At 40.3% G+C, this 21603-nt stretch overlaps 1 protein-coding gene across 1 annotated transcript; it reads left to right on the forward strand.

Moving 5' to 3' along the window:
- Positions 1-726: 726 nt before the first annotated feature.
- Positions 727-21183, forward strand: DRG1 (developmentally regulated GTP binding protein 1). The gene is made up of 9 exons (XM_022551089.3): positions 727-874; positions 1653-1776; positions 3123-3298; positions 9021-9090; positions 11740-11909; positions 14235-14365; positions 15749-15916; positions 16182-16304; positions 20873-21183. The coding sequence occupies exons 1-9, from the start codon at positions 833-835 to the stop codon at positions 20970-20972; spliced, it is 1104 nt and encodes a 367-aa protein (XP_022406797.1). The 5' UTR covers positions 727-832; the 3' UTR covers positions 20973-21183.
- Positions 21184-21603: the final 420 nt, after the last annotated feature.

The following is a 21603-nucleotide window of genomic DNA, read 5'->3' on the forward strand; positions in this document are numbered from 1 at the left end:
GCAATATGTCCTGGACATCCTTCCAGTTAGACCACACAGATCTATGTTTTAACGGCTGAAATAATATTTCACAGCACAGAGGCATCACTATTTATTTATGCTTCACATAGTTTCGAATTTTTCAGTATTTCAAGGACCGGTTCTCTGGGAATTATCCAGTCAATCATGCATTTATTGTGGGCTCACTATGTGCCGCGCACATAGTTGGGGGTAAACAAAACAAACACCTAAAAATAGTTTTGAGTGATGGAAAGGGGGCATTTTCTTTTCGCAAGAAGACAGGCTGAAAATCGGTCTCTACATCGACCCTGGAGGCCGAGGAGTCCCCCGCCGTGTCTTCGCAGCAGTGAAAGGGGCCCCAGGACCCGTCGGTGCCGGCGAAGAAGACGGGTGGACGCCGCGAGCGCGCTTTTCAGGGAGAGGGTCTGAGAGCTGCAGGCCTGCAGCGAAGAGTCACTCATCACACACTACGTGCCGGGGGCTGGGCGCGGAGCAGGACGCGGGGCGCAAGTCCGGCGGGGCGGGGCCGAGCGGCGCGCGACCCTCGGCGCGCTCGGGGAGGTAAAGACCGGGGTGGCCTCTCTGGCCCCCATTCCCGCGGGCTCTATGACACCGCGCTGCCTCGCGGGACGGGGCGCGGTTGGCTGAGGAGGAGGAGACCACTTCACGCTGTATATCTCTCAGTAAGTCTCGCGCGGAACTCTCGCGAGAAATAGGAAGTATCGCGCTTGCGCACTGCTGTAGCGCCTGGTGGCGGTGGAAGGTCCGCTGGCGGGTGTCCGAAGGGAGACTGTCTGTGTGGAGGCCACTGCGCCCCCCGCGACTCACCACCATGAGCAGCACTTTAGCTAAGATCGCGGAGATCGAAGCCGAGGTAATGGGCGCTCGAACACTTCGTCCGAGCGTTCCTCTTCGGCAGCGTCTCTCCTGCCTGAACTTCCCTCAGCCTCCTCAGGACCGGGCCTGCGTTCCCCGACTCCCCTCATCCCGGGCCCGCGTTCTACACCTGTGCAACTTAGTCAGTGCCCCCTTCCAGCGTTCTGCTCCTGTCTGAACATTGTTTCTCTCAGTCTTCTCTTCTTTTTATGTGAGCAACACTGAATCCTATCCCCCCACTTCTGCCCTGACCTGCTCGCGTACTTCAGTATCTTTCTTTATCGCCCCTCGAACCGCCCTCCCCTTCCCCAGTCTCTACTTTGATGACCCCCTTTCCCAGAGTATTGCTCCCGGGAATATGATCTGGATGTAAATTGTCATCTGCGGTGGCTGTTGATTCCACCTGGATTGTTGTGTGATTGTATGGTCTGAAGTGCTCAGAGCTCTTTCAAATCGGTTGGGGCACACCAGGTACAAGCAGTTGAAAAGGAATCAGCAGCTGAGTTTTAGTCTAATCTGTGAATGCTGATTGTAATGACCTTGGTCATGTTTCTTCTGTTTGGGCCTCAGCTGTTTGCTCTGTAATGCGGGGAATGGTCTGCGTGATGGAGAGAATGGATTTTTACTCTTTTAAGTCTGACTTAAAATGGGTGTATTGAAGTTAGTGGGACCTAGATAAAAAACATCATTCTCTCAGAGCTGGGGGAGCATTCATTCTGGATGTTTTAACTTGTAGGAACTGCTTCTGATCTATGGCTGTGATTCCTCCCTTATAGATGGCTCGGACGCAAAAGAACAAGGCCACGGCACACCATCTAGGGCTGCTTAAGGCTCGCCTTGCTAAGCTTCGCAGGGAACTCATTACTCCAAAAGGTGGTGGTGGTGGTGGACCAGGAGAAGGTTTGTGTTTTGCTTCGACTTTCTTTTTCTTGGTATAATTTTTATTAAAGTAATAAAGGCATATGGTTTAAAAATAATTTAAAATTTTATATCAAAGTGGATTTGTGTTTCCTAAGCCTAAATTCTTGAATTGTGTTTATTTTATTTTATTCTACTGATTTCTTTCTTATTCTTTTTTTTTTTTTGGCCATGCCATGCGACTTGTGGGATCTTAGTTTCCTGAGCAGGGATCGAACCTGTGCCCTGGCAGCGAAAGCACCGAGTCCTAACCACTGGACTGCCAGGGAATTCCCAATTTTACTGATTTCAAAGGCAAACGAATATTCTCTAAGTGAACTAGGGTTTTATTTATGTATATCCTGTACTGATCCAAAATAGATTTACATTGGCTCACTGAAATATGTAAATAAATAGTCAACAAGATAAAGGAAATTAATACAAAGGGAAGTGAAGGTAGAAAGAATAAGTTGAAGCCGAGAGATAAAGTTAGGATGAAAAGTAATGTCATAAAGTCTGTACACTTCTTAGAGAAGGGCCACAAATTTGGCTTTGAATTTGTTTGCAACCCACTGTAAGAAAAGAAAACTCTGTCAATGACACAGTCCCCAGAGTTTATAAGAAAAAAAAAAAGAAACCTATTTTTTAGATCAGTGGTTATATAATATTTGGGCCCTAAATACTGTGGGTACTAGAAAGGTATATAACATGTAGAGGTGTAAAGTTTTTACATCAAACACTCCATTTAATTTAAGAAAAAAAAATGTCATGAAGAACCTAGGGGTAAAACAGGAATAAAGACACAGACTTACTAGAGAATGGACTTGAGGATATGGGGAGGGGGAAGGGTAAGCTGTGACAAAGCGAGAGAGAGGCCTGGACATATATACACTGCCAAACGTAAGGTAGATAGCTAGTGGGAAGCAGCCACATAGCACAGGGAGATCAGCTCGGTGCTTTGTGACTGCCTGGAGGGGTGGGATAGGGAGGGTGGGATAGGGAGGGTGGGAGGGAGGGAGACGCAAGAGGGAAGAGATATGGGAACATATGTATATATATAACTGATTCATTTTGTTGTGAAGCAGAAACTAACACACCATTGCAAAGCAATTATACTCCAATAAAAAAATAAATAAATAAAATAAACAAAAAACCCCCACTCCATTAAATATTGTGAATTGCTATGGGGGAATTTTGTGTGCTTAAGCTCTACCCTAGAGATAAACTGTAAAAAGTTGGAGAAATAGGTTCTAGAGGGATAGGCAACCAGAATGTAAAAGGAATTACATGAGTCTCAACACTCCCAGGGATAACTTTCCTCCTCCTTTTTATATTTGTTGATGTTTTAGGATTTGACGTTGCCAAGACAGGTGATGCTCGAATTGGGTTTGTGGGTTTTCCATCTGTGGGGAAGTCAACACTGCTCAGTAACCTGGCAGGGGTATATTCCGAGGTGGCAGCCTATGAGTTCACTACTCTGACCACTGTACCTGGTGTCATCAGATACAAAGGTGCCAAGATCCAGGTGAGTCAGGCCTGCAGGCCAAGGAAGGGAAGAAATCAATTCTTTCATTTAAAAAACACTTATTTGGAGCTCTGTATATGCCAGGCCTGATCTTTGATCTACCAGGCCCTCAGTGTCTAGTAGGGGAGATAGAGCAGTACATAAAAACAATAATACAGTGGGATATTGTTTGTGAAAACACAGAGAAAGGAAGGAGTACTTTTTCCACCTGAGGATGGAGGTGGGGGAAGGTCTGGTAAGACAGAAAAAGCTGCATGTAGAAAGTGACAATGGGGTGGGTTTTGAAGTTCAAATAGAATTTCACCAGCTGGAGAATGTAAAGGACAGTTTTAAGCAGCCATAACAGTGAACAGCCTGCTGTGGTGTGAGCTTAGCTGTGGGACAGTGAGTGGTAGAAACTGAACCTGGAAAGGTAGGTTGGAGCTGAATTATGAAGGATCTTATGTGCCTGCTTAGGAAGTTGAATTTTGTCTTGTACATAGCTAGGAGCCATCAGAAACTTTAATAAATACCATGATCGGACTCTTTTTATTTATTTTTAATTAATTTATTTATTTTTGCGGTACGCGGGCCTCTCACTGTTGTGGCCTCTCCCGTTGCGGAGCACAGGCTCCGGGACGCGCAGGCTCAGCGGCCATGGCTCACGGGCCCAGCCGCTCCGCGGCATGTGGAATCTTCCCAGACCGGGGCACGAACCCATGTCCCCTGCATCCGCAGGCGGACTCTCAACCACTGCGCCACCAGGGAAGCCCGATCAGACCCTTTTTAGAAAATAATTCTTATCTGTGAGGCTTAATGAAGTTGTCGTCTTGAGAAGTTCTCAGATAGATGATAGATTTAGGGCTCCCAAATGAGGAGTCCACTTGGGCATGAAAGAAGGAATGTGTAAAATGTAATGGAACACATTCTTTTTTGCTCCACAGCTAAGAAGGTAAGGTTCTGAATTTCATGGCATTTGAATCTAGACTAGAGGTTCCCAAACTTTCTAGTTCACAGGACCCTTAGTGTCTCAGCTATTATTTCCTGATAGTTTTCTGGTCCCAGTAATTTTTTATGGTGCTCCAGGCTAAAAGAAATAACCTAATGGTTCTGTTTGTTAAATAGTTAGATCCAAACAATTATTTATGTCCTTACAGCTACAGTTATTTACTAATGGGATATGGGTACCATATAACTTCTCAAATTTTGGAATCAGATTGGATACTGCCACATTTGTTTCCTTTTCGACACCGATTTTTGTGTGGTGCTTATTTTTTACCATAGTAATCGCTGAAAAATCCAACTTCCCAAAGATTCGGATCTGATGTGATTGAAAGCAGTGTACTAGGATCTAATGGTGAAATTGTGAGCTTCTTGGATTTAGTAGTTCCCTCAGTGCCTGACAGATATTAAGAACTGCTGTTTCTTTTGAAAATTTAGAATGCCCTGAGTGCCTTGGCACATCATTTGGAAACTCTTGGTGTAGGTATTTGTTTTCCCTCTTGCTGAGCTACACAGTGAGTTGTGAAGTACATTCATGCTTCTTTATTATAGAATCTGAAGTAGTGAGGGACCAGTGTCCTGGTGGTATTTTCAGTGGCTTTTTTTCTTTCTGGTTAGGTACCCATGCAGATGCTGTTAGGACATGTACCTTTCTAGGACTCCATGTCCAAATGTATATAGTAACAAGAATGAGGACACTTGGGCATATCTGGACCATTGCTTAATTTCATCTGGTTTCAGAGTCTTTGGCAGCTCAGAGAGTAACCTCTTTCCTGATGAGATGTTATGGCACCTCTCTCAGGGCTTCTGGGTATATCAGAATAAATAGCCACTTAACCCCTCTCTTTCCTTGTCTTTTCCTCAAAACCTTCATTTATTTCAGTCTCTTGATCTTTTCAGGTTTTTTTCTTCCTTTTTTCCATGGTACTTTCTTTTCCGTCTGTGCCCTCTGCCTCTGTTTTTCCTTCTGACTTTCTCCAGAAACCAAGTTAAGTAGGCATACTAGTAGGTGTGTTTAACTGGATTAAAATGCCCTCAAATGTTCTTTTAAAAGGCTGTTTTGTGGCAGAGGACTCATTATCTGTGACTTGGTGGGGAATGGTGTACAAAATTAGAACCACCTAATAAGAATTATAAAGAGGTAGAGTTCTGTTTTTTTTGTTGTTGTTGTTAGGAAAGAAGATCTTTTTAACAATAAAGGTGCCTAAAAATGGAATGGTACCTCCTGAGGTAATTAATTACTATGTCTGGAGGTGTTCAAGTAATGGCTGAACCACCACTTAACCAGGGATGTACATATGTATACATATATATGTGTATACGTATATATGTGTGTGTATATATATATATATATATGTATGTATATATATAGACTTGTACCTGCTTTAATCTCTGAAGGCATTTGAGTTTGAAGTAGGTTAACATTCCAATTCTTAAAATCCTACAGTTACATGATTTGAAGAAATATTTTTTATTTTCTCATCTCTTAGTTGGTTGTAATCTGAAATTCAGAATTGTAAAGCATAGACTGTTTTTATTGGATGAAATATAGTTGCCACATTCAAATAGTTCAATGTAATTTTAAATATTTAAATAGTTTAATGTAATTTTAAATATTTCCCTCTCAAGAAAAGCTAAAGTTAACTTGCTTTTACATTTGTAGGGGCTTCAATAAATTTCTCCGCCATGTTCAGCTGCCATGGCTCTTGCTCTCTTGTCTCAGTATAAAGCCTTTTGCTGATGGAATACTTTTTTTTTTTTTTTTTTTTTAAAGCAGGCAGGGATTTACAAAGTGGTGGAAGTAGATTACAGAATCTTTGGGAGGGCTGAAGAAATACACTTTAGACTTAATTTCTTAGGAACAACTGATGATAGACATTTTGTTTTTTCAGACATCTTTATTGAAATGTAATTCACATACAGTTAACTGCACAGGAAGTATACAATTTGATAAGTTTTGACATATCTATAAACTGGTGAAAATATCACCACAATCAAGATTGTGAGCATATCATCCCCAAAGTTTCCTCATGCCCCTTTCATCCTGTAGTTTACATGTTAAGAGTTTTATATAAATAAGACCATGTGTAAATATAAATGAACTCTTTTTTTGGCTGGTTTCTTAGCATAATTATTTTGAGGTTCTCTTATATCACCCTGCTTCCCCTAATATTAGCACCTTACATAAACATAGAATAATTATCAGTAATAGATTAACTCTGGTGCAGTACTAGTCACTAAACTATAGAACTTGTTCAAATTTTTACCAGTTTCCCGAGCAGTGTTCTTTTTCAAGATTCTATTTGTGATCATCCCATGTTACGTTCGGTTCTTTCTCCTATTCTGCCACCTGTAATAGTTCCTCAGTCCTGTCCTTCATGATCCTGACACTCTTAGAAGAGTGCTGATTAGTTATTTTGTAGACTGTTCCTCAATTTGGATTTCTCTGATGTTTTCTTATGATTATACTGAGGTATTATATTTTTTTGGCAAGCATACTACAGAAATGGTGGTATGTCCTTCTCAGTGCATCTTAGGGATTCATGATGTTAGTATATATTATTGGTAATATTGACCCCCATCAGTTGGTTAAAGTGGTGTCTGTGGGGTTTCTCTACTGTAAAGCTATTATCTTTCTTTTTGTAGTTAATAAATATCTTGGGGGAGATACTTTGAGAAGATACAAATCCTGTTTCACAAACTTGCCCACTCATTTTAGCATTCATCTGGATCTCATATGCAACAGTTATTACTGTGCTTCTTGCTTAATGGTGATTCTCTATTTTTCTCTTTCCTACTACATTTGTTAATTGGAATTCTATTATATGGAGGAGCTATCCCTTCTCTCCCATTTATTTATTGAATTTGTGTCATTGTGGGCTCATGGATATTTATCTTATTTTATGGATTATAATCCAGTACTACCATTATTTTATTACTCACATTGTTCCAGGTGTGACTATTAGGAACTCCTTCAGGTTGGCTCCTTTGTTCTTTCCAGAAGCCCCCATCTTTTTGTGTGTAATGCCTTATTTTTTGGTACCACATGATGTTCCAGGCTAATCTTATATTTTCCCTGCCCCAGCCCTGGAATCTGCCACTTCTGAAGGAGTGCTCGTTCCTTTTATTGGAGACAGATGTTTAGAAATCAAGATCTGGTGTGCTCATTAGCCCCCATGTAGCCTTTTAAATCAGTGTAACTAAAGTTTCCAAGTCAAGGCAGGTGTATTGAATATAAATTACGTTTTTTGAAAGAGAAAGGGTAGCTCAATTTAACTGGCGCGTTGTATCAGTTTTAGAGGAGGTAATGTTATTTATTATGTAGTGAGGAATAGGAAGGACATTTTGACCAGATTCTTGAATGGAAAAGTTGAACTCACTAAGCACCTCCTGAGTTTGTTCTTTTTCCTTGTGGTTTATTTAATGTGAAGTTTATTTCTGTGATATCAGATATGCTTATAGCAAAGACTAGTTATTGTTTTTGTTGCTGTTTTTTGCCTTGCCGCGAGGCTTGTGGGATCTTAGTTCCCAGACCAGGGATCGAACCTGGGCCCTCGGCAGTGAAAGCGCGGAGTCTTAACCACTGAACCGCCAGGGAATTCCCCAGCAAAAGCTAGTTTTAAATGATGTTTTGATAAGCTGCAGCTATATACCTGTCTGTTCATATGGATAATTCAGTATTGGCCATACAGTAGTATGGCCCTTGGTATTTTCAGATTTTACATATGCTCTTAACAGACTCTCAAGTGCTTATAACTATAGTTTGTGAATTTGAATCATTGGTGCTATGGATTTGGTTTTGATGTTCTCATCATTAAGTACATACACTGTGACTTATGTGAAGTTTTACTTTATTGCATTTCCTGGGCAATTGAGTGGTCATTTTCAACTGGGGACACCTATCAGAGTCACCCATGGAGGCTTCTGAAATACAGATCAATATCTGAATCCTACTTTGGCCCTTCCAAATCAGAATATACAGGGATGAAGCTCAGATATCTGCTTTTTTTTTTTTTTTTTTTGGCGATACGCGGGCCTCACTGTTGTGGCCTCTCCTGTTGCGGAGCACAGGCTCCGGACGCCCAGGCTCAGCGGCCATGGCTCACGGGCCCAGCCGCTTCGCGACATGTGGGATCCTCCCGGACCGGGGCACGAACCCGTGTCCCCTGCATCGGCAGGTGGACTCTCAACCACTGCGCCACCAGAGAAGCCCCTGCATTTTTAATTGTTTTATAGGTGATTTTTATGTGCTTGCTTGATTAAGAATGGCTGCAGAAATTTTTGTGAACTGGAGGATTCACAAAGGTCTCAGGATTTATTGCTATTGAATGTCATGATCCACATATTATCTATAGTAAGGAATTTGTATGGAGGATCAGCCTTCTGAAAAGTGGGGGAATATTGAAAAATATTAGTGTAGAATAATGGATTAAGGCCCCCAAAATGTGGATTATAATCTTGTTTATTAAGACTGTGACTTTGGGCAAACCACTTAACCTCTATGAATCTCAACCAATATCCTTATTCACAGACTTACTAGGCATTTTGAACTAGATAAAGTATGTAAGAACCTTGCACCTGACATTTAGTAGATGCTTAGTAAAAGTAAGATTTACACATTCACTTATAAGGAAGATTGGATTTGGATCTCCTAAATTTTGACTACTTGAGAAATAAATCATTCTATTTGATCTGTTCAGATTTATAATCAGTTTTTCCTTTTCTCTCCGTAATCTTCCAGCTTCTGGATCTCCCAGGTATCATTGAGGGTGCCAAGGATGGGAAAGGTAGAGGCCGTCAAGTCATTGCAGGTGAGTGTTCCAGGGCCACCATCCCAGGATATCATCCCTTTACTGGGTACTGTTCCTTTAGATGGGACTGTTGGGCTTGGAGTTGGTACCACAATGAAGGGCATAGTTTTACTTGACTTCTCACTGGAGTAGAATGTCGGAACTTAAAGGGACCTCAGAGAGTATCAGTCCAGATCCCTATTTGCAGAGAAACACTAAGGACAGGAGAAGTGAAGTGCGTTGGTGCAGTGTTGCACTGTTGTGGCAGATTCAGAGCTAGAACTCAGGTTTCCTGACTCCCACCCATGCCTTTTCTTCTTCTTTCCTTTTTATTTGAGGTAAAATACTATAAAAGGATAATCATAGGGGAATTCCCTGGCAGTCCAGTGGTTAGGACTCTGCACTCTCACTGCCGAGGGCCCGGGTTCAATCCCTGGTCGGGGAACTAAAATCCCACAGGCTGCAAGGCACGGCCAAAAATAAATAAATAAATAAAGGCTAATCATAAATTGCAATAATCTGCTACCCCACCTCTTTTCACCTTTAGTGTCATTCCCCATTGGCAGGTACTGACAAGTCTTCAACTGTTTCTTCTATTTCATATTTTAAAATGTTATGCTTATATTGCTATTTCATGACTAATTAATTTTAGATACCATCTGTTGGTTTCATGTTATGGTAGGAAATTAGCTCTCTCATACTCCATGTCTCTTTTCCTATTCTTTCAAAGAAGTTGTATCATAATTTTTAGTTAACTCACTAGTCGTGGTATATATTATTATGTAATGACTGTCTGACTTTTGTTGTGCTGAGATAAGTAGTGTGTTATGACTTGGTTTCTTTTCTGTTGAGATCTGTTTTTGAAGTTTGTTTTTCATGGAGTTAATAATTGGTTCTTGTTTTATTTTGTTTACTTTTCTGTTTGTTAATATTTTTCAAATGTTCCAATAGATCAAATGCCTATTAATCAGTAGTTTTCTAGATACTTGAATACAGTTCCAAATACAGTCTTACTGATTTCATTATCTCCCCTCAACCCTGACACTACCTTCCTTTACCCTTTGTCTTTATGCCTCAATCTGGATTGATTGCTTTCTAGACCAACACTGTCCAGTAATGGAAATGTTCTACAGTAATGGAAATGTTTTGAATTTGTGCTGTCCAATATGGTAGTTGTAGGTGTGTGGCTGTTGATCACTTAAAGTGTGCCTGGTGCAATTGAGTAACTGAATTTTAAATTTTATTGAATTTTAATTAATTTAAATTTGAATAGCCCCAGGTGGCTAGTGGATGCTGTATTGGATAATGCAGCTCTAGGCTTTTTGCATGGCTGTCATCCTGAGATTTTCTTTTGTGTTCTTGTGTGGGATCCCCTATTTCTTAGAGTCAGCGTCTTACCTTTTTTGGGTTATTTTAATGTTTTGCTGAAGCACATTCTTTAGAAACTTACTGAAAAAGAGTGAATGATAGGTACATTGTTCTGGTTTTTCTTTTCATGTTTGAAAGTATTTTTATTGTACCCTTATATAATTAATTTAGCTATTTATGGAATTATAGGTTTGAAGTCATTCATGGATGACTATCAGAAATATGCTAAATTAAAAGAGCCAGGCACAAAAGACTAGATTTTGTATAATTCTATTTATATGCAATTCTAAAACATGCAGCTTAATCTAGGGTGACAGAAAAGCAGGTCAGTGGACTTCCCTGGTGGCACAGTGGTTCAGAATCTGCCTGCCAGTGCAGGAGACACAGGTTCGAGCCCTGCTCTGGGAAGATCCCACATGCTGCAGAGCAACTAAGCCCGTGTGCCACAACTACTGAGCCTGTGCTCTAGAGCCCATGAGCCACAACTACTGAGCCCACATGTTGCAGCTGCTGAAGCCCGTGCGCCTAGAGCTCGTGCTCTGCAACAAGAGAAGCCACTGCAGTGAGAAGCCTGCATACTGCAACAAGAGAAAGCCTGTGCTCAGCAGCAACGAAGACCCAACGCAGCCAAAAATAAATAAATAAATTTAAAAAAAAGAAGAAGAAAAGCAGATTAGTGGTTGACTGGGAATTGAGGGGAAGATTCATTGCAAAGGGGTATAAGGGAGCTTTTGGAGGTGATGGAAATCCTCTGAATCTCAGTTGCTGTGGTGGTTATACAGGTATATACATTTGTCATCAAACCATGTGCTTAACACTATTTTTTATAAATTATATCTCAAAAAAATCGACAAAAAATATGCTAACTGGATAATCTTATTCTTTTAGAATTCTTACTGTTTTAAATCTTTCTGAACTTTTTCAGGAATTCAGGTTATTGCCTGGTTTGTATCTTCATCCCAAATTATTTTTCTACTAGTGTATCTAGAAGTTGACACATCCCCTAGATACACTAATAGAAAACAAAGAATACATTGCAGATTGACTTCTGGCATAAATCTTTGGAAAGCTTAAGAACTTCATGTGTGTCTGTGTATTTATAAAAAAAAAAAAATCCTTTGTCTCTTAAGTGTAGGAACTCTAGACCACCCCCTCCCCCTTTTGGAGTATTTGAATTATGTTACCCCCCCTCCCCCTTTTGGAGTATTTGAATTATGTTCCACCCCCTCCCCCTTTTGGAGTATTTGAATTATGTTAAGTCTTTAATGAGCTTTGAAAAAAATTTTATTTTCAATTCTTCAGTGGCCAGAACGTGTAACTTGATCTTGATTGTTTTGGATGTCCTGAAACCCTTGGGACATAAGAAGATAATAGAAAATGAGCTGGAAGGCTTTGGCATTCGCTTGAACAGCAAACCCCCCAACATTGGCTTTAAGAAGAAGGATAAAGGAGGCATTAATCTCACGGCCACTGTAAGTGGAAAAGGTGATATGGGGCAGGTTGCTGAAGGGACTGGGGTGGAGAGTGGATTGTGGTACATAGACATTGACATTTGGAAATTGCCTGGCTTCTCCCAGCACTAACTGAGGTAATACAATGATGTCGTAATGACTGAGAGAGTAGAACAAGAGTCGGTCTCACACTTACTTACCTTTGTGACTTTATTTCTTCCTTTGGGTTATTTGGGGTGATATGGGACTAAAGACCAGTCTTATGTTTGCATGAAGTAGATGGCTGCTGATATCATCTATTTTCATTCATTCAACACAGATTTATAGAGCACCTACCATGGGCCACACATTGTTTTAGGCTTTCAGGGGGAATGGAAGAGGGAGCAAAATAGACAAAAATTCCGGCCCTTAGATTCTAATGGGGAAAGTAGCAAACAAAATTAATGAGTGATTATAGTATATTAGATAATGATAAACTAAGGACAAAAGTAAACTAGGGAAAGAGGATGGAGAGTGTTGGTGGGAGGGTTGCAGTTATTTTTTTTTTACATCTTTATTGGAGTATAATTGCTTTACAATTGTGTGTTAGTTTCTGCTTTATAACAAAGTGAATCAGTTATGCATATGTTCTCATACCTCTTCCTTCTTGCGTCTCCTGGGTTGCAGTTTTAAGTAGGTTGATCAGAGAAATCTTCACTGGGGCGACATGAAGGAGTGAACCAAGTGAATATCTTGAGGAAGAGCGTTTCATGTTGGGGGAACATCCAAGTGCAAGGCCCTGAGGTAGAGGGTTCCTTTGCACGTTTGAGGGACAGAAGAGTGAGCAGGCAGGAGAGTGGTAAGAAACAAAGTCATAGTATAGGGCCAAACATGCTTTTACTTTGCAGGAGATGGGTAACTTTTGGTTGGGTTCCAGTCTGTGGAGTAAAATTGATTCAGGTTTTAATGGAATCAATCTGGTTGTTGAGAACAGACTGAAATGGGTTAAGTACAGAAGCACAGAACCCATTTAAGAGGTTATTGCAATAATCTAGTCAAGAAGTGATGGCTTCTTAGACCAGAGTTGTAACAGTGGAGGAGATGTGGAGTGGTTGATTGTGGAAAGATTTTGGAAATAGTTGGTAGGAATTACAGCTGGACTGGATATGGGTTGTGAGAGAAGGAGGTGATGGTGAGTTTTTGTTCTGAGCTAGAAAAATGGACTCTCATGACTAAAATAGTAGGACTTTGTGTAGAATAGGTTTGGAGAGGAGGGGAAGATCAGATGTTCAGTTTGAGATGCCAGTGACACTCAAATTAGACCTCCAAGTGTTACTGTCAAATAGGCATGTGAGGAATGATCTGGGTTGGAGCTATACATTTAGTGGTTATCAATTTTAAAGCCATGAGCTTAGCTGAGATAACTTAGCTGAGGAAGCAAATATAAATAGAAAAGAGGTTCAAGGATTGAGCTTTGTGACACCTCCCTCCATCCCCCACAATGATTAGACGCTGGGAGATGGGAAGAATCAGCAAATAAGACATCTCAGACAAAGAAGAAGGAAAACTGGAAGAGTTTGGAATCCTGGAAGCCAATTAAAGAAAGTGTTGCAGATTGGTAGAACGATCAATTCTGTCAGATGCTGCTTCTAAGTCATATAATTGAGGAATGAGAATTTCCTACAACATTTAACATTCTAGAGGTCCAGATTATTTGACTGGCATAGGTTTAAGCTGTCCTGCCCAAAAGATCTTTTCTATTATCCTGTCATAATGTTTGAACATTCTTTCTGTATTTTTGCTAAGGCTGCCATAATAAAGTACTATATAGACTGGGTGGCTTGAACAACAGAAATTTAATTCTCTTAATTTTGGAGACTGGATATCTGACATCAAGGTGTGAGCAGGACTGGTTTCTTCTGAGGCCTCTCTCCTTGGCTTGTAGATGGCTGTCTTCTCCTCTGTCTTCATATGACCTTCCCCTCTGTGTCTGTGTCCTAATCTCCTTTTCTTGTAAGGATGTGAGTCACATTGGATTAGGGCCCACCCATATGACCTCATTTTAATTTAATGACCTCTTTAAAGACCCTATCTCCAGTCACATTCTGAGATACTGGGATTAGGTCTTCAACATATGAATTTGGGTGGGGATGGGGACACAATTCATGCCATAGCACATTCCTTTGAGTTTGGAAAGATTTTGAGTTTTTGAGTATTTCCTACTAAAAGTCAGGTACTCTCATCCAGGATAATGGTCTTTAGAAATAAGTTTGCACCTTATCTAGGATTATCCAGGTACATCGGTAGATACTCTTAGGAGGTTTTTTTTTGCTCTCTGACCAGTCATTGTCTTCTATGCCCATTCAGTGCCCTCAGAGTGAACTGGATGCTGAAACTGTGAAGAGCATTCTGGCTGAATACAAAATCCATAATGCTGATGTGACTCTGCGTAGTGATGCCACAGCAGATGACCTCATTGACGTGGTGGAAGGAAACAGGTACTGACTAAATGTGCCTGAGTTTGAATTTGAAGCCTTGTAATGACAACAACATTGGATTATGAGTCTGGCAGACATTGATTCTAACTCCAGTTGTGCTGTTGTCTTAAATAATAGTGGGCCTTGCTTTCTTTAGCTGTAAAATGAAGGGTTGGTCTTGATTGCTGACATCCTTCTTTGCTCTGCAATTTGATCATGATAATCTAATTGCTTGTTTCAGTTACTTGCTGTGAACTAGGCTATCCCCTAAGCTCTGTGTCATATGATGGTTGAAGAGGGTAGGTTCTCAATCTGCTCTCACAGAATTAATCCATCTGAGAAATCTTGTAGGCTGAAGAACTGAGAGCAGACTGGCTGTGTCTATTTTCTCTAAGGGAACAGAGCTGAAGCCCTATTCCATGAGACATTACTATTACTGGTATTTGAAATTAAATTATAATTGAAACTACTGTTAAAATTATTTCTGGCATTTTAAAATAAACTAGTTATTTATTTATAGCTGCGTTGGGTCTTCGTTGCTGCACGCAGGCTTTCTCTAGTTGCGGCAAGCGGGGGCTACTCTTTGTTGTGGTGCGCGGGCTTCTCACTGTGGTGGCTTCTCTTGTTGTGGAGCATGTACTCTAGGCGCACAGGCTCAGTAGCTGTGGCTTGCAAGCTCTAGAGCACATGCTCAGTAGTTGTGGCACCTGGGCTTAGTTGCTCCACGGCATGTGGGCTCTTCCTGGACCAGGGTTCGAACCCATGTCCCCTGCATTGGCAGACAGATTCTTAACCACTGCGCCACCACGAAAGTCCATTTCTGGCATTTTGAAAACAAATAAAAGCTAGTGCTTTGAGTTACGTGTTTTGGAAGTGAGGTAATTGAAGCCTGAGAAGTTGTGGCTTGCCTAATTATTAGTAACCTTAGCTGCCCTATTGATTGAACATTAGGATTATGACTTTGCTAGATGTATTAAAAAATTTTTTTATTCTTTAAAAGTTATATTATTAGAAATATATTTACATTCTTACAGTTCATAAAAGAACTCTGGGAACTGGACTCTGAGACTTGCCCAGGGACACATGTATAGAAAGCGACAGAGCTGAGAATAAATTCATTCTTTGTGACTCCAAAACTTGTGTTCTTTCCACTGCAGGATGCTTTCTCAGTAATTAGTTACATGACTAGGGACTACGGCTTGAGTTTTGTTACTTCTCAACCCATAGTTCACTTTTTGGATGTTCTACCTCATTTTGGTAGGAAGCTTTTTCTTTTTTTTGGCTGACTTTCTTATGACCCCATTTAAGAATCTCTGATTTGGGGTCCTGGGTGAGAGGGTGCTGATAATCAGACTGACAGTCTTGTCCACAGCTCCAGACTCACGTACTGTTTTTCTTCTACAGAGTCTATATCCCCTGTATCTATGTGTTAAATAAGATTGATCAGATCTCCATTGAGGAATTGGATATCATCTATAAGGTGCCTCACTGTGTACCCATCTCTGCGCATCACCGCTGGAATTTTGATGACCTGTTGGAAAAGATCTGGGACTATCTGAAACTAGTGAGGATGTAAGTCTTAGTGGATAGGGTAATATTACTGTAGGATTTAAACCAGACTGTCCTAAAATGATACCCTCTAGAGCTCATTAACATAATCTATTTTTGGAGATATAAATAAGTTAATTCCTCTCATCTGCGAGGCTATATTGAGGGCACTTTCTTCCTCAAGATAGAGGTTATCTGGGTCTGATCTCCGGGGTGATGGAGGGTTGATTTGCATTCACACATGAAACATTCCAAGAAGTAGGCAACCTCTATTCCCTCTGTGTTCTAGTTACACCAAACCCAAAGGCCAGTTGCCAGATTACACATCCCCAGTGGTGCTGCCTTACTCCAGGACCACGGTGGAGGATTTCTGCATGAAGATTCACAAAAATCTTATCAAAGAATTTAAATAGTAAGTATCGTGGGCCCATGGTGCCTTCTTTTCCCTGTGAGCTACTGGTTCTACTAATAATTCTTAGGATAGTATTATAGAAATTAGGCATCAGGAGATGCTTGCTTGGTTAGAACTTTGCAGTGTCTTCTTAAAACCATTCCAGCTTGGAGCAGGAAGAACCCTAAAAGCCTTTTCAGGTTGGGAGGGCTGACAGTACAAAGTGCTCTGACTTTCTCTTTTTAATTCGTCTTCCTCTTGGCAAACACAAAATGTTAATTCTTCCTGCCAGCATCATACTGGGCTTCACTGGGTACTGAGGGCCTCTCTAAACCTTTTGCATGAGTAAGTCCCCCTGATCTTTCTCATACTCCTCACTGCTGATACAGGTGGAATTTTTTATTTTATTTTATTTTTGCCGCAATGTGTGGCACGTGGGATCTTAGTTCCCTGACCAGGGATTGAACCCATGCCCCCTGCATTGGAAGCGCGGAGTCTTAACCACTAGACTGCCAGGGAAGTCCCAAAATATACTTCTTTTAACATCTTATTTTGAACTAATTTTAGACTTACAGAATAGTTGCAAAAATAGTAATAGAGTTTCCTTATATCCTTCACCCTACTTTCCCTAACATTATCAGCTCACATAAGCATAATACAATCATCAAGAACAGAGGTTAGTATTGGTACAATATTATTAACTAAACTATAGACCTTATTTGAATTTTAATACCTTTGCTACCAGCATCCTCTTTGTGTTTCAGGAATCTACATGGGATTTTAGCTGTTACTTCTCCCTAGTCTTCCAGTCTGCCAGTAATATTTCCTTAAGTCTTTCAGTGTCTTTGATCTTGGCAGTTTTGAAGAGTACTGATCAGTTATTTTGTAGAATGTCCCTCACTTTGGGTTTGTCTAATGTTCTCTCATGATTGAAGTGGGATTATGCATTTTTGGTAAGAATACCACAAAAATGATGATGTGTCCTCAGTTTGCATCATATCACCGGATTCATGATGTTGATGTATCTTATTATTATTATTTATTCATTTATTTATTTATTTTTTGCGGTACGCGGGCCTCTCACTGTTGTGGCCTCTCCCGTTGCGGAGCACAGGCTCCGGACGTGCAGGCTCAGCGGCCATGGCTCACGGGCCTAGCCGCTCCGCGGCATGTGGGATCTTCCCGGACCGGGGCATGAACCCGTGGCCCCTGCGTCGGCAGGCGGACTCTCAACCACTGCACCACCAGGGAAGCCCTGATTATTATTATTTTAAAATTTATTTTATTTATTTATTTTTGGCTGCGTTGGGTCTTAGTTGCTGCACGCAGGCTTTCTCTAGTTGTGGGGAGTGGGGGCTACTTTTCATTGCAGTGCGCGGGCTTCTCATTGTGGTGGCTTCTCGTTGCGGAGCACAGGCTCTAGGCATGCAGGCTTCCGTAGTTGTGGCTCGTGGGCTCTAGAGCACAGGCTCAGTAGTTGTGGTGCACGGGCTTAGTTGCTGCACGGCATGTGGGATCTTTCTGGACCACGGCTCGAACCCATGTCGCCTGCATTGGCAGGCAGATTCTTAACCACTGCGCCACTAGGGAAGCCTGATGTTGATATATCTTATTGATGGTAATATTTACTTTGATAACTTGGTTATGTTGGTGTTGGTTGGGTTTCTCTACTGTAAAGATACTGTTCTCTCTTATTTGATAAATGTCTTGGGGAGGTACTTTGAGACTATGAAGATCTGTTTCTCTTCAGATGTTTACCTGCTGATTTTAACATCTATGGTGGAGCTTGTCTGCAACATTTATTGCTGTGTTGTTTGCTTAATGGTAATTCTTTATTTCCCTCTTTCATTTTACATTTATTTATTGGAATTCTATTGTGAGTTACAGCTAGCTCTTCTCCCCTGTTTATTAATTCATAATTTATTTTTATTAGTATGAGCTCTTGGATATTTATTCAATGGTGTTATAATCCAATCCTGTCATTATTTTGTCACTCAAGTTGTTCCAGCTTTTGCCGTTAGGAGCTCCTTCAGATTGGCTCCTATGTTCTTTTGATAGGCTGCCGCCTTTTTTTTTTTTTTTTAAAACATTTCCTTACCTTTCGGCACCACTAGACGTTCCTGATTCATAGTGATTTTTCCTACACCAGCCCTGGAATCAGTCACTTATCCAAGAAGCCTGGGTTTACAAGATGTGTGCTAGGCCTCCTCATTGTTAGTGGGCTGTTGTTGCTTGTAAGGCCCTCTTAGCAGACAGAGTTAGGAAATGTATGTAAGGATACTAACCTGTACTTACAAGTCCATCTGTATTTCTTTATCTCTCTTGTCTTATGTATGTATCTATTTAATTTACCCATCCATCCTATCTATCTATATTAAGAACCATCAGTTTATTTATTGTTACCTCTGATTCCAGTTCAACACCACAGGGTTCATTTTAGCCTTCTCCTTTTTCTTATTTTAACTTCTCTCTCCAGCAGTAAGAAACGTGGCTGTCATTATCTATAATCTACTTATTTAATTCTAGTATATATAAAAAGTAGTTCAGACCTGCAACCTATAATTCTGTGAGAAATATTTTAACTAACTGAATTACAGTATTTATAAATAATTCTTTTTATCTTTACAGGCTGAAATTTTAAAAATTGTTTTAAAAACAAGAGAAAAAACAAAAATAACCAAAAAAATAAAATAAAAATGAGAAAATAGAAAGTAACTGTAGAAAATTAGAAAAGCATAGAAATAGTTTTTATTTAATTAATTAATTTATTTTTGGCTGCGTGGCATGAGGGATCTTAGTTCCCTGACAGAGATTGAACCCATGCCCCCTGTAGTGGAAGCGTGGAGTCTTAGCCACTGGACTGCAGGGGAAGTCCAGAAATAGTTTTTAAAATATTCATGCTTGTTTCTGACCCTAAGAATACTGAAAGAGTGAAGCCCTTTATTAAGCTTCACATTCCTTTTATCAAAAGTAACTATCCACACACAGGTGCTAACTTCTACTGCCCTCAAATCATTATATTTTGACACATACTTGAATCAGTGAAGGAGAATCTTGGGAGAAGTTAGACATTTTCTTTTTTCAAAATTTATAGATTTCTGGATATTTCCTGCCTTTCATGGTAACAGAACACTGTTCAAAGCCTCTGAATTGTAGCTTAACCAAGGAATTAAAGGGGAGAAAAATATTTTGGAGAAGAGACATATGAAGGCAAATAGAATTTTATTTGGTCACTATTTTCCTGTTTTTGTTTTTAAATTATTGCACAAATAGCATTTTAACTGTCTTAATAATAAAAAAAAATTCAGCTTTAGGCCTACTAATTATGACGTGTCCCTGTTGCATTCCCTTTGTGTCCTTGACCACATGCACACATCCTTTGATAATTTACTATATAAATGTTTTCTCTGTGTTATAAGATTTATATATATAATTTTTTTTTTAAGATTTGTATATATAATTTTTATAACCATAGTTTTCCTATCTTTTGCTACTTTATGTAAGTTTCTAGTCTTAATGCACAGACCTTTCCCTTTTTATTTCTTTAATCCAAAAGTAGGATTAATGATTATATGGCTTATGATATGTTTTGCTGCATTGCTTTCCGAAAGGGCTGAACCTGTTTACATTTTGCCATCAGCAAAATACAAGGCACTGACTCTATTGCAGGCATTGAATTTGACTGCTAAAAATTAGTTTTCTAACTTAAGATAGTAAAATGGTTACGCTGCATTTATCTTGCTTGTTAGTACATTTGAAAGATTTTATATATATATGTTTTACTAATGGTGATGTATCTGTTCTTGTTATTTATCTGTTTTTATTTAAAAAAGTGAAATCTTGTTTAATGATTATTTTTTGGGGGGGAATAAAGATTTTTAAAGCAAAGACAATATAAAAATAACATGGCCAATGTTTTCTACCCCTTGGTACATAGTTCTTAGTCTCTGTGAGGCTGGTATCAGTGTCTTGTTCACTCATTTCCATCAGTAGCACATCATACTGTTAGTATTGGAAGCCCATGGATAAAAATTACCTTCCTATATTCTAAGAAATCAGGAGACCTATCAGTTATGGCTTCTTGATAGGGAAGGAGAGTTTTCCTAGTTTGGCTGAGGAAGGAGGTCCTACATTTCTTATTAGTACCCACTGATGGTTTCAGTAGACCCCATAAAAACTGGTATTCTCTAACAGTCTGTAAATAACTGACATTGCATTTGTAGGAATCAATTTCCAGTCAGTTATTTCAGGGTTTTTCTCTATTAAAAACATACGCTTTCTCCTTTTAATTTTGAATTAGTCTTGTCATACTTCTCATTTGTATTTTTTCTCTTTGACTTTCATAAGTTGGCTTTGGAGCAAGAGGAACCACACAACTTCCGAAAATCTTTGCCACTTTTTATGTGAAGGTTCCAGTGTGCCACACTGCTTGGGAAGCTAAAGCCTTTGGGCTTTGACTGGGGACAGGGGACCTTGGATATTGCAGGCCTTTGGCTCTTAAGAGCTGGAATGCTAAATCTGAGCAGAAAGTGGCACCTAGGTAGATAGAAGGTGATTATTTACGCTGTTCTTTTTTTCCTTCCATACAGCGCTCTGGTGTGGGGTCTCTCTGTGAAACACAATCCTCAAAAAGTGGGTAAAGACCATACGTTGGAGGACGAGGATGTCATTCAGATTGTGAAGAAGTGACACCATCCCCTTCACCATCTGCCAGGCCATGGCAGCTTTCTCCATGATCAAACACCTGACTCCAAGCCCCTCCTGGCTTTGGCAGCCACTGGATCAGGATACAGGGGAGGGAGATGGAGGCACCCAAATTGGAACTTCACTTGTCTTAACTTGGTGTCACCTTGTATGTTGAGCTGCATAAAGGACCTGGTAGGCCAGCAAACTATGTACAGTTCATGTGTCATTGTCAGAATTTGTTTTGAGGAGGACTGAATGAGGATGAGTATGTGTAGTGAGGCAGCTGCAGAAGGAGTACTTGGGGTCTTGGTCTTGTATGTGAAATGGGTAAAAATGTGACTGCAACATCTCACTTGATGGTTAGTTGTGAGAAACCCTTCCAACTCAGTGTGGGTTTTGGTCCTTTCAGGTGGTCTTTCCCAGATGATACTGGAGAAAGGAAGGACTTGATGTAAGTTAACTGATTATTCCCTGCAACGCTAGCCATTTTGGGAGATGGTGTAGTGTGGCGGTTGAGTAAAATACTCTGACCAGGCACATCAGGCTTTGAATGGCAGGCCCACCTCTAATTAACTGTGGAATCCTGCATAAATTACTCAATCTCTATAAACTTCAGTTTTCTCATGTAACATGG

This window comes from Delphinapterus leucas, chromosome 14 (assembly GCF_059928025.1).
Source record: "Delphinapterus leucas isolate spDelLeu-1000000601 "Yukka" chromosome 14, BTC_Dleu_Yukka2, whole genome shotgun sequence".
NCBI lineage: Eukaryota > Metazoa > Chordata > Mammalia > Artiodactyla > Monodontidae > Delphinapterus > Delphinapterus leucas.

Bases quoted from the DNA above. Each gene is read 5' to 3' on its own strand.
- DRG1 (XM_022551089.3), top strand. From the start codon at position 833: ATGAGCAGCACTTTAGCTAAGATCGCGGAGATCGAAGCCGAG. The intron at 1,777-3,122 runs GTTTGTGTTTTG...TTGATGTTTTAG, and splicing joins TGGTGGTGGACCAGGAGAAG to GATTTGACGTTGCCAAGACA. The intron at 3,299-9,020 runs GTGAGTCAGGCC...GTAATCTTCCAG, and splicing joins ACAAAGGTGCCAAGATCCAG to CTTCTGGATCTCCCAGGTAT.